The sequence below is a fragment of the Engraulis encrasicolus genome, chromosome 18 (assembly GCF_034702125.1).
Source record: "Engraulis encrasicolus isolate BLACKSEA-1 chromosome 18, IST_EnEncr_1.0, whole genome shotgun sequence".
NCBI lineage: Eukaryota > Metazoa > Chordata > Actinopteri > Clupeiformes > Engraulidae > Engraulis > Engraulis encrasicolus.
Genome location: NC_085874.1, coordinates 9,109,689 through 9,127,918, shown reverse-complemented (window position 1 = coordinate 9,127,918; position 18,230 = coordinate 9,109,689). Strand labels below are relative to the sequence as shown.

General features: G+C 45.5%; 1 protein-coding gene across 1 annotated transcript in view; it reads right to left on the bottom strand.

Annotated features, from left to right (window-relative positions):
• Positions 1-14,260, bottom strand: part of LOC134468414 (snake venom vascular endothelial growth factor toxin VR-1'-like) — a 15,634-nt gene extending 1,374 nt beyond the window's left edge. Inside the window, exons 1-6 of the mRNA XM_063222335.1 lie at positions 13,603-14,260; positions 3,779-3,818; positions 3,534-3,589; positions 2,627-2,773; positions 693-772; positions 378-407 (exon numbers count right to left, since the gene is read on the bottom strand). Coding sequence (XP_063078405.1) covers positions 378-407; positions 693-772; positions 2,627-2,773; positions 3,534-3,589; positions 3,779-3,818; positions 13,603-13,668 — 419 coding nt within the window. The 5' untranslated portion in view covers positions 13,669-14,260. The remainder of the gene's footprint in view (positions 1-377; positions 408-692; positions 773-2,626; positions 2,774-3,533; positions 3,590-3,778; positions 3,819-13,602) is intronic.
• Between the last annotated feature and the right edge of the window lie 3,970 nt (positions 14,261-18,230).

The following is an 18,230-nucleotide window of genomic DNA, read 5'->3' as shown; positions in this document are numbered from 1 at the left end:
CAAAGCACAGTGTAACACTGCACAGAAAAAGCACAACACAACACAACACAACAGAATATATCACAACAGCAGAGCATAACACAAGGGAGCACAAGGTAGCACAACACAACACAGATGCAACACAACATAGCAGAGTACAGCACACAGCACAGCACAACACAACAGCACAGCACGGCAGAACACAATACAGCACAGAACATCACAATACAGCACAACAGAGCATAACACAACACAGCACAGCAACGCAGGTCACCACAACACAGCACAGCACAGCACAATACAACACACAGCACAGCACTGCACAACAGCACAACACAGAGCAATACGAGGTAAAGCCAGAGCCAAGTCATTCCTCAGCTTCACAATACATCTCTCACCTTCTGTTTTTCAAATAATTCCTCCGTGGCCTGTAAAATAAAACCAAAGAATAGAAAGGAAGAAATAATAACAGCATAAACAGGACGAGATAACAATCTAAATGGTACTAAATGAGATGGATATTAATGCAGTAAAGCGTTTCATATCAGAATATAACAGCAAACTACGTGTGAGTATCAGTAGTACAGCATGTGTATTGTGTACAGTACATTTTCTTGGACTGTTTAGTTAAGCAATAGAAGCAAGGGTTGTGTTGTGTGTGTCCCTCCTGGGTTGCATTCACAGACATGTTGTGTTGAGTGTGTGTCCTGTACCTGCATTCACAGACGTCGTGTTCGGTGAAGCTGAGGTCCACGTAGCTCCTGGTCTTCTCTGACGGTGTTATTCTGAGGAGCTGAATAGGTCATACACAAGGGACCAGGTGTAACTTTGAGTTGCTAAATGCTAAAACATGTAATACAAGAAATCACAATACGTGAAATCACATTATAACTCAATATTTTACAGTAAGTTAGTGGGTAACATTTTTCAGTGTCAGAACAATGTGTATATGGGTAGGAGACGTGATGCCTTGTTTTTTCGTAACATTGGTTAAAAACCTACAAAACAGTTATTTTTCCTCTTAAAAACAAATGTCAATAAAGAAGATGTGGTACATTATGTTTCATATTAGTCTTAGATGAGAAGAAACATTTTTGTTAAGATTTATGTAAAGGTTTATATGTGAAATATCCTGCGGTGTGACTGTAACATTAATGAAACCTGGAATATAATATATATATAAATTAACCAACAGCATTTTGAATAATGTATGAAGCATTTGGCATGATTGCATAAATATTAACTTGATATTAAGATATGTGAATGTGAAAAAAATTCAAGACAGTAATATTAACTACAAGTTCCATTTCGTAACATAAATTGCGTCCTGTGGGGTGACATGTATGTCAGTGTTGGTGAACGGGCAGCTGCAAGGCCAACTACAAGATTCTTAAAGACAGGCTCCTAACCAGTCAGTACCTCAGCTATTGGAGAGTGGTCTGGAAGTTTAAGGTGACTCTTCACCTCTTAATATGTCTACATATTGCAATGTTTCTGTCACTCAATGCTTAGGTTCATTGTATGGTGTCCTGTGGTGTGACTGTTCTCATAGAAGGAAAAAAAAGTTTTTTATAAATGAAAACACAGATTAAACACAATATCATTATCTAGTTAGCATGATCTCAGAGGTCAGTCATGTATACAAAAGGATTAAAATGGCCACAATGCAGTGAATTTCCTGTGGTGTGACTTCATGTCATGCGGTGTGACATGCTTATGCAATGTGTTACTCAATCCTTATTTGTTTTTCGTGTATCATGCAAGGATATAAGGATACCAGGAGATTTATTTGTCACATTCACACAGTTATTACAAGTAATACAGTGCAATCATGCAGTGAAATCACAGTAATCTGCCTGTACAATGCATAGGCGTGTGTGGGTGGGGGTGGGGGTGCGGGTGGGTAGTAGTGTGTGTGTGGGGTGGGGGTTAAAGGAACAATAGTACAAAGAGCATGGGGGATATGTTTGTGCAGAATATTAATAATTTTATTGTATCTTACAGAAATGTCACACCAAGGATGTCACACCGTAGGCCACATTTTTCCAAAAATGGCAAATATTAGGCGAGATTCCACGGACCACTATGAGCTTTATTTTTTTCTATTTTTTTTCCAAATTTTCCCATAGTTTTTTTCAGGAATTGGAAAAACGTTGGGTTTTTTTGCGTTAAACGTCAACCACCCATATATTGTTGAGACAAATACACCCTCTGTAGTAACTCGAATACTCAATAAAATAAGGACTACTGTAGGCCATGCTACGTATAGTGTGCTCATTAGTGTTCAAATGGTTCATATGAGTGACAATTCAAATGATGACTTGTGCTTGTCATTTGATAACAAAATAGCCTACATCATTCTGAGACAAGACGTTCATTTTGCAGTAGAAGTGAGGGGTTTTGCCTGTTGTGTGTGCGTTTATGGATTTGCGTGTAGAGTTTTCGAGTTTTCGAGAATTTGAGACATGATTCCAGAATGTGTGGGTGAGCAATTGAGAAAAACTGTAAAATGATCATAAAGGCATTCTATTCTATTCTATTCTGTTCTATTGTGTACACATGATTTGCTGTCATAGTAACATGCTTACCTGCAGGGTGATATCATTAGTTGTCATAGTAACAGGCTCACCTGTAGTAACGAGCTCACCTGCATGGTGACGTTGTGTGTGACGGTGGGGTGGCACTCGAGGTTCTCGTCGCTACAGCAACCAGAGCAGCGTCTCAGCAGCACGCACGCCGGACTGAAGAAGAACTCCACTACACTGGGGTACTCCTGCTCCACTGGTACCATGACCTGCACACGCACACACACACACACACACACACACACACACACACACACACACACACACACACACGCCCACACACACAGGACTTAAGATCTCCACTAAACTGGGGTACTCCTGCTCCACTGGTACCATGACCTGCACACGCACGCACACACACACACACACACACACACACACACACACACACACACACACACACACACACACACACACACACACACACACACGCACACACACACAGGACTTAAGAATTGGGGTACTCCTGCTCCCCTGGCACCATGACCTGCACACACACACATGCACACACACACACACACACACACACACACACACACACACACACACACACACACACACACACACACACACATGCACACACACAGGACTTAAGAACTCCGCTACACTGGGATACTCCTGCTCAACTGGCACAATGACCTGCACACCTGCACGCACACACACACACACACACACACACACACACACACACACACACACACACACACACACACACACACAGGACTTAAGAAGAACTCCACTACACTGGGGTTCTCCTGCTCCACCTGCACGCACACACACACACACACACACACACACACACACACACACACACACACACACACACACAAATTCGAATCCAAGTATGGCTGAAGTGCCCTTGAACGTGCATTGCTCCAGAAATACTATACTGAAATGTCACTTTGGATAAAAAGCGAAAAAAGTAATGAAATGTAATATATTGTGATGAAATGTAATGAGATGAATCACCTCCAGAGACCTGCACAGCGACCGCTCCCACACCTCGTGAAACAGCACTGGTGCACCTGTAGGACAACCCCCCGAACACACGAACACACACACACACACACACACACACACACACACACACACACACACACACACACACACACACACACACACACACAATTTTCACAAGTGAATAACTATTTTTTTGATGCTACAGAATGTTATACAATTATTATAATTATAATAAATATGACATTGTGCCTCACCTGTGGGCAGTGTTCTACTGGGGGAGGGGGAGGTGGAGGCCTGCGGGAAAAAAGTGATGTCAGCCAGCGTGTTGATGATGTCAACATGATGCGATCACTCTGTCAGCATGATGTCATCATGATGTCAGTATGATGTCATTATAATATATGCAGATGCTACTAATCAGCTGGGAAAGACCTGGCCTGGGAAGTTCCATGCTGCCTTACACAATCGCTCCGATCTAACTCTCACTTGTGATAAGGTCTGGTGGTAACCTAACCAGGCAAGGAAAGATCCACAGAGCACATCTTACTACAGGAGGCACACAGGACAGCACAGTTTCATTCAATAGAGACACCCGGGGCACTACTCATCTAAAGACCCATACATCCTGCCGACACACACAAACACACACACGCACGCACACACACACACACACACACACACACACACACCTGCTTATGTACAATGTAAGAATATAATATCTGTGTGTGTTTTGTGTGAAGTGAAGTGCTGCCCAAATGTTACTGAGCGACACTGGGCCTTCTGGACATATAAACATCATACACTGTCCAGCAGCACCAGCAGTCTGGATCCGTTAGAAGAGGGTCCATCTCCTGTACAGTTCATACTGTAAGTAAGCGGTCAGTATCTACATGGTTTAAAAAACAAAAATGATAGGAGAGGAGAGAGGCGGACAGGAAGCGAATTGGGAGACAGACGGGGACCCGGGCCGGGAATCGAAACCAGGTCAGCTGCATGGCAGGCGAGTGCCCTACCGGTTGGTCACGGCAGGGCCTACATGTTCATCATGTTCACTAACGTCATCATATTCACTACCAGCCAAATGGAATTTTCATCAGCATTTGGCCGGTTTGCAGGTGTTGTTAACCAGAGGTCTACCAGAGGTGGGCAAACTCAGGCCCAGAGCCACATGTGACCCGCTGAGTCATTTCATCTGGCCTGCAGAATCATACAAGAGACAACCTTTAAATTCAAAGTACTGGCCCTGCCGTGGCCATCCGGTAGGGCACTCGCCTGCCAAGCAGCGGACCCGCATTCGAGCCCTTTTCCGACCCCTCCCCGTCTCTCTCCCCATTCGCTTCCTGTCTACCTCTCATACTGAGCTATCAAGTCTAAAAAAGACCCCAAAAACATCTTTAAATTCAAAGTGCTACTCGTGCCCAACATTCTTAAAATGGATGTATAGACCATTTTAAGAATCACCATAATACACTGTAAATGTATTTCAGTACAACAGTACTGTAATCAGTACTGTAACTCAGCAGATTCCCTGCCAGTAGGTCAGCACTCTGGTAGCGTCAGCACTCTGTCACTAGCCAGCTCATCCCTGCCTATCCAGTCACTCACACACACACACACACACACACACACACACACACACACACACACACACACACACACACACAAACACACACACGAGCGAACATGCACGTATCACCACACTCGCACGTATTATTCTCTGGCCAGTGGTAAGACAACAGTGCCTCAGCAGAGGGATGTGGTGAGTGTGTGTGTGTACGTGAGTGTGTGTGTGTGTGTGTGTGTGTGTGTGTGTGTGTGTGTGTGTGTGTGTGTGTGAGGTGAGTAAGGCTCCATTACCACAGCAGGGGCAGCCATGCCAGAGAATTGCCTGCACGCGCTACTCTGCACGTACACAATCTATGTCTGCCCTGACACACACACACACCGACTGACCTCACACACACACACCGACTGACCTCACGCACACACACTGACTGACCTCACACACACACACTGACTGACCTCACACACGCACACACATACACACACACACACACACACACCGACTGACCTCACACACACACACACACACACACACACACACACACACACACACACACACACACACACACACACTCCCTTATATGTCCACACACCCTTTCTAGCTTGAAACACACCCTTCCTACAGTAAACCACACCCATACACCTATCTAAATACACCCTTCCCAGACTGAAACACATCCCTTCCTCATACGAAACACACTCCATTCATAACCACCATGCAACATTTTTGGCCCAGGTGTGTTTCTGACGAGTGGACTGCATCCATGAGGGCAAGTTGAGAGCAGGAGCATCCTCTTCTCTCCTCCAGTGCAATTGCACTGCACTCCTCTCCTCTCCCCTCCCCCCTCTCCTCCTCCAGTGCCACTCCTCTCCTCTCCTCTCCCCTCCCCCCTCTCCTCTCTTCTCCTCCAGTGCCACTCCTCTCTTTTAAAAACTCCTCCACGCTCCTCTCTCTTCTCCTCTACTCTCCTCTCCTCCAGTGCAACTCATCTCTTCTCCGCTCTTCAACACTCCTCTCCTCTCTGCTCCTCTTCTCTCTTCTCCTCTGCTCTCCTCTCTCTTCTCCGCTCTTCAACACTCCTCCACTCCTCCTCTCCCCTCTGCTCCACTCCTCTCTCCTCTCCTCCTCCATCGCAACTTCACTCCTCCGCTCTCCTCTCATCTCCTCTCCTCTCTTCTCCTCTCCTTTTACAGTGTATAAAGTTGGCCATGTTAATGATGTGGAGAAATGTTCAAACATTTGGTGTGTGGGGTGTTTTTGTGCAGTGTCTGTATTGTAATAATGTATGATGGGTAAACGGTGTTAAATAAAGACATTTTAAATCTCTCCTCTTCTCTCCTCTCCTTCAGTACAACTCCTCTCTTTCCCCCTCCTCTCCTCTCCTCTCCTCTCCTCTCCTCCATCGCAACTTCATTCCTTTCCTCTCCTCACCTCTCCCCTCTCCTCTCTTCTCCTCCATCGAAACTTCACTCCTCTCAACTCCTTTCCTCTCTCCTTTCTGCTTCTCTCCTCTCATCTCTCCTGTCTTCTCCTCACCTTTCCTCTCTTCTCTCATCTCCTTTCTTCTCCTCCAGTGTCACTCCTCTTTGCTTCCCGACAGCAAAGAAAACATTCTGAGGCTTGTTACCACAGTAACTGTTGCCAGTCAGAGTGGGCCCTGCTGAGTAGGGCATGAAAACACACAGCGGGAGTGTTTGAGTGTGTGTGTGTGTGTGTGTGTGTGTGTGTGTGTGTGTGTGTGTGTGTGTGTGTGTGTGTGTGTGTGTGTGTGTGTGTGTGTGTGTGCGTAAGCATAGTTTGACTGAAGGAATGTCATGATAGTACACACACACACACACACACATACACACACACACACACAAAGTGTTTTCTGACATAGTGTGTGTGTGTGTGTGTGTGTGTGTGCATGCCTGCATGCGTGCGTGCGTGCGTGCCTGTGTGCGTGCGTGCGTGTTACAGTACAGTACGTTTGAGACGTGCCATCTGATGTGTGGTGTCAGCAGCAAGGCAGCAAAAATTGTGAAGTCAGCAACAGCAACAGTTCTTCCTGTGAGTCAAGTAGCCTCTTAATGCAGATGGGGTCTCCGGCGGGCCTATTCACTATTTGCTGAGAATACTCAACTACATTATAACAACATTGCTATGACATTACTGAGAGCCTTAACCCCTTAAGACACGGCATTATTATAAATGAGCTGTTACCAGGATGGCAATGACCAAGTCATAATGTAATACTAAGGGCCCGTGCACTGCCATAGTAGTGTAGTACTATAGTAGTTCACTTTCAATGTCTATTACAGCGTGCCACAGGAGGTATGGCGTGCATTAAGGGGCTACGTAACAAATTAAGACATAGCCATTACAATTTTGGTGAGAGTAAGTTTATAACATAGGCTCTGAGCTAAGGGGCTAATGACAGCAATTTTTTTATTTAGTTTTAGGTTTTAATAATGGGGCAGATATGATCTAGTCTAATCACTAGACTCTAGTGGTTAAAGGGGTATGCCACTATTTTGGGGCTTAATACAGTTAAAATCGTTGGCCAGGGTTTATAAAGGTGGTAAAGTGTGTTATTTTTCATGTAAGCCATTGTCTTGCTTTAAGACAAGTTAAAAGAGGGAGCATGTCGCTAAGCTAGTCCCTCTTTTACTCCCTCTTTTAACTTGTCTTAAAGCAAGACAATGGCTTACATGAAAAATAAGACACTTTACCACCTTTACAAACCCTTGCCAACGATTTTAACTATATTAAGCCCCAAAATAGTGGCATACCCCTTTAAGGAGATGGACTTTAGATCAGAGAGTTACAGGTTCAAATCCCACCCTTCTACTCCCTTTCCACTCCATGGTGCTCCAGGGACTGTAACCACACTGCTCCAAGGACAGTAACCAATAACTTGTAAACAACTGTAAGTTAAACAAAAGCATCAGCATATTGTACTGTAATGTAATATACTAATAATAATACATCGGTTTTGTATAGCGTTTTTCACAACACTCAAAGACGCTTTGACCTCACGCGACACCATGTAAAACACACCCACACGCCTATCTGAACAGACACTCTAGTCTGAAACACACCCGTAATGGACGGAGTGGACAGCACCAAAACATTAGAAGCATCAGAACCCAGCAGAACCCAGCAGAAATCAGGCCAGGCAGCAGAACGCAGACAGCAGTAAAACCTGGGGGGCAACAGAACACAACCAATACCCAGGCGTGCAGGAGAACACAGGCAGGGTGGCTTTTAAAAGTCCACCGAGAATGCGAATGCAGGAGGACATCTGGAAACCTGTCGGTGACGGGCACTCTCTATCCCATTTCTCCCTCTGTAGTGAGATGTGGCATAACTCAACATTCTGTATTGAGATGTGACATAATTCAACATTCTAATGTGACACAACTCAACACTCTGTAGTCTGATGTGACATAACTCAACTCAACACTCTGTAGTCTGATGTGACATAACTCAACTCAACACTCTGATGTGAGATGAGACATAACTCAACACTGCAGTGAGACGTGTAATAACTCAACAAACCTCCTGACTTAAGGCCCTTGCGTGGCGCTAACAGTGGGGCACTCGTCTACTACGTGGCTGACCCGGGCTCAATTCCGGCCCGGGTCCTTTGCCGACCCGTCTCTCTCCCCACTCACTTCCTGACCAACTCTTCACTGTACTATCGTAATAAAGGCCAAAAAATCCTGCCCCGCTAATTTATATTGAGCATGAGGATATAACACAGAGGGGAGAAATGGTGCAAGAGGGAGATAGACACATGCTGAGGTCAGTGGTGTAGTCTACTTTTTTATGGTGGGTATACTGTATATTTGAGCATTTTATGAATTGGGTATACTGTATATATTTGTGCTATTCAAAACAATGGATCAATCAATTTTAAGTGGGTATACTGAAATCCCTGAAATTTAGAAGTGGGTATACTCCGTATACCCGCGTTCTACGTAGACTACACCACTGGCTGAGGTGAAGAGGAGGACTGACATAAAGGGGAAAAAGAAAGAGTGATAAAAAAGAGAGTGGGGCAGCGGGAGGGAGAACAGATGAAGAGAAGGAGGGAAGGAGAGAAGATAAAGAGAGAGCAGAGCTCATAAACTGCCCTCTCTCGCAGGAGGTCAGCGTGTCTCTTCTGGCGTGGTGTGTGATTCAAGGTGCGTGTGAAAATCTATCTGGCGTGGTATGTGTTTCTCCCCTGATGTGATGTGTGTAGGTGTGTGTGTGTGTGTGTGTGTGTGTGTGTGAGAGAGAGTGCACGTGTATGTGTGTGGAGAGTGGAGACACATCTGGGACTGTCTGAAGTGGTGGATAAATCACACATCAGGGCTTTAATGGGGAGTTTTTCCAGCCAGGGCCACAGACACACACACACACACACACACATAAACTGGGAAAGACGCAGTATGAGACACTCACTGACACACACACACGTGTGTGCGTGTGTGCGTGTGTGTGTGTGTGTGTCTCATAATGCGTCTTTCACAGCACCGGGTTACCTCACGCATGCCTTACCCAGCTACACACACACACACACACACACACACACACACACACAGGAGGAGATGGGAGGAGAGGGGAGGGGAGAAGAGGAGAGGGGAGGAGAGGTGAAGGGAGGAGAGGGGAGGGGAGGAGAGGAAAGGGGAGGTGAGGGGAGGCTTCAAGGATACCTGAGCAGGTGTGAGAGGAGTGGAGAGCAGCCAACCAGCCAGCCAGCCAGCAGCCTCAGAGGGAGTTGAGGAATCACCATGTGATGTGCACTCATTCACCTGCACTGACCTCAGGTAGGGGACAACACTTTCTCAAACGTTTCTCCCTAGGACACGGCGATATATATTTGCTGTTACCAGAATGGCAATGACCAAGTCGTAGTGCATTACTAAAGACCCTGTGTTACATCATAGCATTGTAGTACTAGGCTACTAAACTTTTCAAGGTATCCTGGTCTATTCTGTTGTATTCTATTCTCCTCCACTGTAATGTTTTCTATTCTATTCTATTCTATTTTATTCAAGTCTGGTCTCCTCTGTTGACCTATATCTATCTCTCTTACACACACAATAAACATTGTCCCATTATCCCATAAACACACTCTTCTCTTTCTGCACACACATCTTCTCTCTTTCTCTCTCTCTCTCTCTCTCTCTCTCACACACACACAGACACACACACACACACACACACACACACACACACACACACACACACACACACACACACACACACCTATTCTCTCACAGCACAGCTCAGCACTACGCCAAACATGACAACACAGATCATACAGAACTCTCTACCCCCCATCTGAGGTCATCAGTCGTCCACCCTGCATCATCATTCACATCCCCAAATTACAGCCAGTGCTGAAACTTGGGGATGTGAATGAGGCGGGGGAGGGGTTAGTGGACTGGGGAAGGGCTTATTGGGTTGGGTGGGGTTATTGTGGTTGCAGGAGGGGTTAGCGGACTGGGGGCTTGCCTGGACATGTCTACGGGAAGTAGTCTGCGGACTGTCTGGAAGGGCATTGGAGGAGAGTTGGAAGAGAGGTTAGTGGACTGGGGGCTTGCCTGGACTTGTCTAGGGGGAGTAGTCTGCGTTGTCTGCGGACTGTCTGGAAGGGCATTGGAGGAGGGGTTAGTGGACTGGGGGCTTGCCTGGACTTGTCTAGAGTGAGTAGAGCCTCTGCAGACTGTCTGGAAGGGAGTTGGAGGAGAGTTGGCGGAGAGTTGGCTCCTGCAGGCTGGAGACTTGGCTCTGCTCACCTCCCTGGCCATGACTCTCCTGACTCATCATCATGGTTATACAGTAGCAGCAGTTACAGCACTGCACTGGTCATTACAGTAGCACTCACAGCACTGTGTGTAGGGGACACCAAGTCAGAGTTCGACGGCACAACGTTAGTAAACCTCCCTCCCGAAACCTCATGCAGATGTGGAGTGATAGCGATGTAATGATAAACAGGGCAACTTTTCAAGCAATGTTTCCAGGCAACATCATGACTGGCTCTTCATCTTCTGACGGGATGGGTTAACAGCTTGCATGCTGCTCATCCAACTGTACTGAAATAAAAGTGTTGTCGTGATAAAGAGTACCAACACAATTTTATAGTAGGCGTGGCACATTGGTTACAGTTTTTGCCTACTGCTTGCACACAATTTGCAAAATTTGGCTCACAGAGTCAAAACTCTACACACAAGCCAAAAACTCTCAACACTTGGAGATAAACCCTGCACATATATGCCAACATGAAACTCTGCTATCAAAACCTTAACATTGCCAGAAAAACTCAAAATTCTTTTGTCAAAACCTCACTTTCATGTCAAAAGACACACATTAGCACCAAATGAGAAAACAAATTAGATCAACGTGAAAACAGTTGTCTACTTTATACAAAACACAGCAGTCTTTCTTTTTGTACCAGTCTATTCAGACTCACAGAATGTACATCTTCACAAGACCCCAAAATTCAATACTGTACATTACACAACTGCACCTTACAGTACAGGACATTAAACTGAAGCAAAATATCTTAAACAGTACATCACTCTCAACACAACAGTGTGTATGTGAGCTTATGAACAATTTTTTTGTGTAGCCTATTACGTATATTCACACATTTTCAAACATCTAAATATGATATAAATATGTGGTTGACGTCAACATGCTGTAATGAAAAACATAGTCTATATACTTTTGTTGTTTGGGTATGAGGTATGAGGTTTGCTTACAGTAAAGTAATGAAGTAAAATACATTTCCAGACACAATATGCAGCTGACATCTACTATTATGTGTATTTCTACAAACTATCATGTTCATACCTAACATGTGATGATGAAGATACTACTAAAAGGCTACTCCTGCCATCAGGGTAGGTTTTACAGAACGTGAGTCAGTCAATGTCACTCCATATTCTACTCTTTAGTACCGTTGTGCTATTTGTTGTTTTGTTTGAGTGTAGGAAGGTGTGAATTTAGCAAAGTAGCCATCAAAGTAAAACAAATAAATGCAAAATAAAATAAGTGCAATGTAATATAAAGAATGCAACTTTGTAACTGGCAGAATAGTGGTTAATTTTGAAAGCATGTGTTTTATTGTCGGTGCCTAAATCTTGTCATACATCCAGTGTGTTTTGTTTTTCTAGCGGATGTGTTTTCCCAATGATATGATGAGTGTTCATTTTTTAATGGAGTGTCTTATGAAGGAAAAAGTGTGCAGTGACCATGAGCAAGTGTGTAGCATAAAGCAAAATGTGTGTTGCTGAATTGCTGCAACAGTGTTAAGCAGAACTTTTGTTTAAGGTACGGCACACTGTGTTTAAGTTATGTTACCAACAACTTAACAATATGCTATTTTTGTCTAAGCATCAGCCTATAGTGTTCAAGCAGTAGGCAAATACTGTAAAATGTTGACCTGTGCGTCATCACCTTTTGTTCACTGGTATCGTAACTGTGCCTGCCATGCTGAACTGTAGCTGTGATTAGAAGGTCGCGAGTTCGAGCCCCAAGTGGCAGACTGCGCAGGATCAGAGACTGTTGTCCGGATGACCTCGCTAACACTAGTCACGGCTTGCAGAGGTGCCAGGTGATGAGACGAAGTGCACTCCCATACACCACCCCCCCCACACACACACACACACACATCTATGTTTCTGTCTCGTTTCTGTTATCTGCTATTACGAAACCCTACATTTATAGCGGCCTCATATGCCTCAGCAACGTAGCTTTGAAGGGAGTAAAATTTGAATACTATTGAATTGATACTCATGAAAAGATCACATTTGGCAGCACACTTTCAATGAGAAGCATAGTTGCAATACCTAATCTGACCACAATCTTACACAGTGCACCTTTAAATTGAAAATAAACAACTAAATATCACCATAAGGTGAGGAATTAGCAAAATGGCTCCAACAATATTGAAATAGGTCATCACTGCTGTGCCTGTCCAATCAATGAAAACACAACTTGCATGTTGAGGATTCTCCTTCATCCAGGTCAGAGTCAAGAGTTTAGTTGTGAGCATCTTCACAGTAAAACAATGCAGAAGAATTCGACACTAGAGAGTTGATTTGACATCTCGAGTATTTGGCCACACAGTAGGCCTACTCTGTGTCAGATTAGCACTGCTTTTCTTTTTTTTACTGTGGACTTTTTCTTTACGTTTGAAACGCAATGTGAAAAGGCACCTTGTGTTTTGAAAAGTTGAAAAAAAAATGCTCAAGCTTCTAATGTAGATATGCCAACATATGTCGTTAAACGCTATCACTGACATCCCGCCAAACCTTGTCAATACACACAGGTCCAAGCAATGCCTCAGATCTCCATTCTCCACAGACGTGCCGCGCGTAACTTAAATAACTCCAATACATGTCCACGAATACAACCCAGTCTCAGACCGCTTCGTGCGCCATAATTTAACACAAGTTGTAACATTTTATAAACGTATCAAGTTGCAAGGGCGTGCACTTCACTATCTTGTACCGAGAGGCGGTTCCCGCCACCTACCTGGACAGGTGAGATGTTGAGCAGCAGCGTCGCGAGCATCTGAGAGATGCCGAGGAGTCTCCTCATCTCTGTGCGCGTGAGTGTGTATGAGTGTGTCTCTTCATCCGACGGGGACGGTGAATGCCAACTGTCTCCCCGGAGAAACGGAGCGACGAGGGTCCCACGCGGAGTCGATGAGGTCAGAGATGAAGACAAGCTCCTTCGAAACCTGTAGTTTCGCCCCCAACAGTATCACTGCCGTAAACGCAATATGGTGAGCACGAAAAAAATGCTTTCAAAAATAATGCTGCACTTGAAAATACACTTTATCGCATTGTATTGCATAATGTACTGTTTGGGACACGAAGGTAGCCTATTGTAGTGCAAATGAAGAAAGTGATGCTGTTGTGGACTGTTTTCAAAAAGGAGAGAGAGCGGCCAGCATCGCCGGTGTCACGACGGGAAAAGGAGGGAAGTGGTGCCTCACGAGCTCTTTAAATAGGCCTACGGTGCGCCGAATCCCAACTGGTCACGCGCCAATAACTGGTACTCCTCTCTGCAGACTGTTCTTCTTGCGAAATGAATGAAAAGAAAGAAAGCAAAAAAGTTATTGAACAAAAGTTACAGTGTAGAGACTAAGCTCTGGTATGTCATCGGGTCAGCTCCCTGCCGTCAAAAATGTGACATTTGATATCTGGCTGAAATGATTGCTCTCCGGCGAAGACTCAGCTCCTTTGACTGGCGGTGATCCTCGGTAGCCTAGTTCCAGAGATTCCTGTGTTCTGCACTCCACCGATGTCCCCTAGAACCCGTTACCCGAAGTGGACAGCGGCAGAGTGGGGCGATGAGGAGGGAGGAGCGGTGAGGTATGCTGCGCTGCGCGTTTAGGCAAAGACAGAGTGTGAAACCGCTGTGTGAGCGCTTCACAGATTCACTCCCACTTAGATCACACATTTCATCAGGCCTAAATACACTGTGCTGACGTCATATCAAACAGGATGGAAACTCGCCTGGGGGGGTATCCACCTCGTCATTTGTGATCCCCTGCTTCCCATCACTTTAGTCTCTCCTTGCCCCACTCACTTTCTTTCTCTGTCACTTATTCTCTGGAGGTTTATACACAGTGGTTTTCAAACTATGGGCCGGGGCTATTGCTATTGCTATTGCTATTGATTTATTTGAGTTGTAATCTTTATTGGGTCAGAGGTGGGCTCCGAACATTTGTGACAATTTCGAGATGGGCCCCAAGTTGGAGAAGGTTGGGAACCCCTGTTATACACTGTCACACACACACACACACACGTGTCTACTACTAGCTGGTATAGACTTTTGTGCAACATGTCTATTGTGCAGGCGGCCGTAGCAGCACGTATCAATATCCCTCCTCCAGATGCTTCCTCAGCAGTTACCTGAGAGGACATCTGAAATCATGTAAAGGTGAGAGGAGAAGTATGGCGATGGAGGAGAGGAAAGGGAGGCTGAAGGAGATGCCATATACACACGCCTGCTCCAGTCTTACATCCTCCCTCAGTTCCTACATGCAGTGGAGGTTCTACACACTTGGAGGCCCTAGGCAAAATATAGATAGATTGCCTATGGGGCCCTCTTGGGTTATTTACGGTGGTATTTACCATGACGGGGCAGACTGTTGGGGGCCCCTATAAGGACAGTTTTGTTGGGGGCCTATTCCAGTAATTCTCAAACGGTGGGAAGGTATTCCAAGTGGGCCTTGAAATTATTTTCTAAAAATTAAAATAGTATTTGTGTGTGTTGCTGTTGAATGTAGTCTAAGTTTTAAAATGGTGGTGTATTTTTGTCTTAACAATGTTACTGCTGCTGCTTTGCTCTCATTTTTCTGCAGTTTAAGTTGAGAACGACGAAAATGCACCACTGCATCCCCCTTTCCGGCTCCTATGAATATGAATAGGATGTATTAAGTAGGCCTATTTATTACATATTATTGATAATGTATTATTTATTGGGTCAGAGGTGGGCCCCGAACATTTGTGAAAAATAAGTGGGCCCCATGTTGGAAAAGGTTGGAACCCCCTGGCCTAGTCTGCGTATCGGGAAAAGCGGTCTCCATCCTTTCTTGATTCCTATAATCCTCTCTCTTTTCCTTCTTTGCTCTCTCTCCCAGACTGATCAATGGCCATGTTGGTCTCCTTGGGATGGAAGGGCTGGAGCTAAAGAAACTGAATGTCGCTGTATAAAAGCATGGGGCAACTGTGGCCTAGTGTTTAAGGAGATAGGCTTTAGAGCAGAGTTTTGCCGGTTCAAATCCCACCCTTCTATTCCCTATCTCACTCCAGGGCTAAAGTGCCCTTGAGCACCTAAGCCTGCACTGCTCCAGGGGCTGTACCCAATACACTGTACTTAAAATAACTGTATGCCGCTTTGGATAGAGGCGTCAGCTGAGTGTAATGTTATGTAATCTTGTAATGTATGAACTCTCTGAATGTTCTATGTCCTCTCTGTTTTTTTTGCCTCAAATTTAAGTGTATGATGAAAAAAAATAGCAATGTAATGGAATTAATAATCATCTCAATGTGATAGACTGTTATTTCGGCACCTCTCCTGACAGCCTGCTTGTTAGGTTTCCCAAGAGATGCGAGTTCCAGCTCCAGAGGTCCTCTTTCAAAATGAGATATAAGCCCTCACAAGACCCCTCATCTAAAGCATCACGCAGGCACGTACGCACGCACACACAAACGCATGCTCATACACACACACATGCACAGACACACGCAAGCACACACTCACACACCTCAACCTTTACTCCACTGCTCTTCATCGCTAATTGATGGTGAAACCGTATATTTTACACACCACACACACACACACACGCACACGCACACGCACAAGCACAAGCACACACACACACACACACACGCACAACTGTGTGTATCAGGATCACTGGAGCGTAGGAATGAGGGGAGGATACATGGATGCATGGTCAGGAGTATTCTGGCATTCTACTCATAATTGGAGAGGGGGAGAGGAGAAGGAAGAGAGAGGAGAAGGAGAGAAAGTGGAGGGAGAGACAGTGGAGAGGGAGAGACGGAGGAGAGTAGAGCGAGGGAGAGAGAGAGAGAGGAGAGAGGAGAAGAGGGAGTGAGAGACAGAGCAGATGAGAGGGAGGGAGGGAGGGAGAGACAGAGGAGAGGGAGGGAGGGAGGGAGAGAGATGATAGCCAGTTCAGGCCACGAGGGTCTGTGTGCTCGGGTACGGCATTACAAGAGGACGGGATATCAGAGAGGAGGGAGAGAAGAGAGAAAGAGGAGAGAGAGAGAGAAAGAGAGAGAGAGGAGATGGGATAGCTTGGCGACGGGATATCAGAGAGAAGGAGGAAGAGAAGAGAGAAAGAGGAGAGAGAGGGGGTGGGGGTGTGTGTGGGGGGGGGGATAGCTTGGCGACGGGATATCAGAGAGACGATGCCAGATGTAAACAAAAGCAAAGCCCAGCAGCAGACAGCTGAGATACCGGGACAGGAAGACAAGACGACAGGAAGACAAGACGACAGGAAGACAGGCATGGAGCGGGAAGAGAGGAGTGCGAAGGAGAACATGCAGGGAAGGGGAAGAGAGGAGGAGTGTGCAATAACTACTTTAGTGTGTGTGTGTGTGTGTGCGGGCGGGCATGCGTGTGTGTGTGCGCGCGTGTGCCGTGTGTGTGTGTGTGTGTGTGTGTGTGTGTGTGTGTGTGTGTGTGTGTGTGTGTGTGTGTGTGTGTGTGTGTGTGCCATGTCACAGAGGAGTGCAGCTGGGTAGAGTGGAAATCAGGTTGCATTGCATGCAGTGTGTGTGTGTGTGTGTGTTTGTGCATACATGTGTGTGTGGTGTGTGCGTGCGCGTGTGCACATGTGTGTGTGTGTGTGTGTGTGTTCTTTCTCCAGTCTTTTAATGGTACCATCCTCTTGTATCTCCGTCTGCAAGCTAATGAAGTTGAACTCACTCTGTTTACTTCTGGCCACCTGATAAAACACACACACACACACACACACACACACACACACACACACACACACACACACACACACACACACACACACACACACACACACACACACACACAATCATTTCAGCTACTAATCCTAATCCTTCTTTGCATGTTAAAGAAAAGCTAAAATACTCACTTCCTTTAAACTCCTCTCTCTTGTCTTTCTTTCTCTCCCTCTTTATCACTCTCTTCATCTCTCTTTCTCTCTATCTCTCTTATGCCCCCTTTCTCATTGCCTCTTTTTTATATATCGCTCTCGTTCTTCACAGAGAGAGAGAGAGAGAGAGAGAGAGAGAGAGAGAGAGAGAGAGAGCAAGAGAGAGAGAGAGATCTGTGTGCTGGGTAAGAGGTAAAGAGGAGGACGTTGGCAAGTTGTTTATTTACACACAGCAAAGAAAGAATTCCCACAGCACAAGCCAAACACACACACACACACACACACACACACACACTCTCTCTCTCTGATTGAGCCGATATTTAGGTTTGTGTGTGTGTTTACATTGTGGGAGTGTTATTGTACAGAGGGGCCTGTTTGTTTGTATGTCTGTCGGCGTACGGCTGGGAAGCAGACGAGGAAACAGGGAATACTACACAGAGGGCACACACACACACACACACACACACACACAGGGGAACCCTGCAAATGTCAG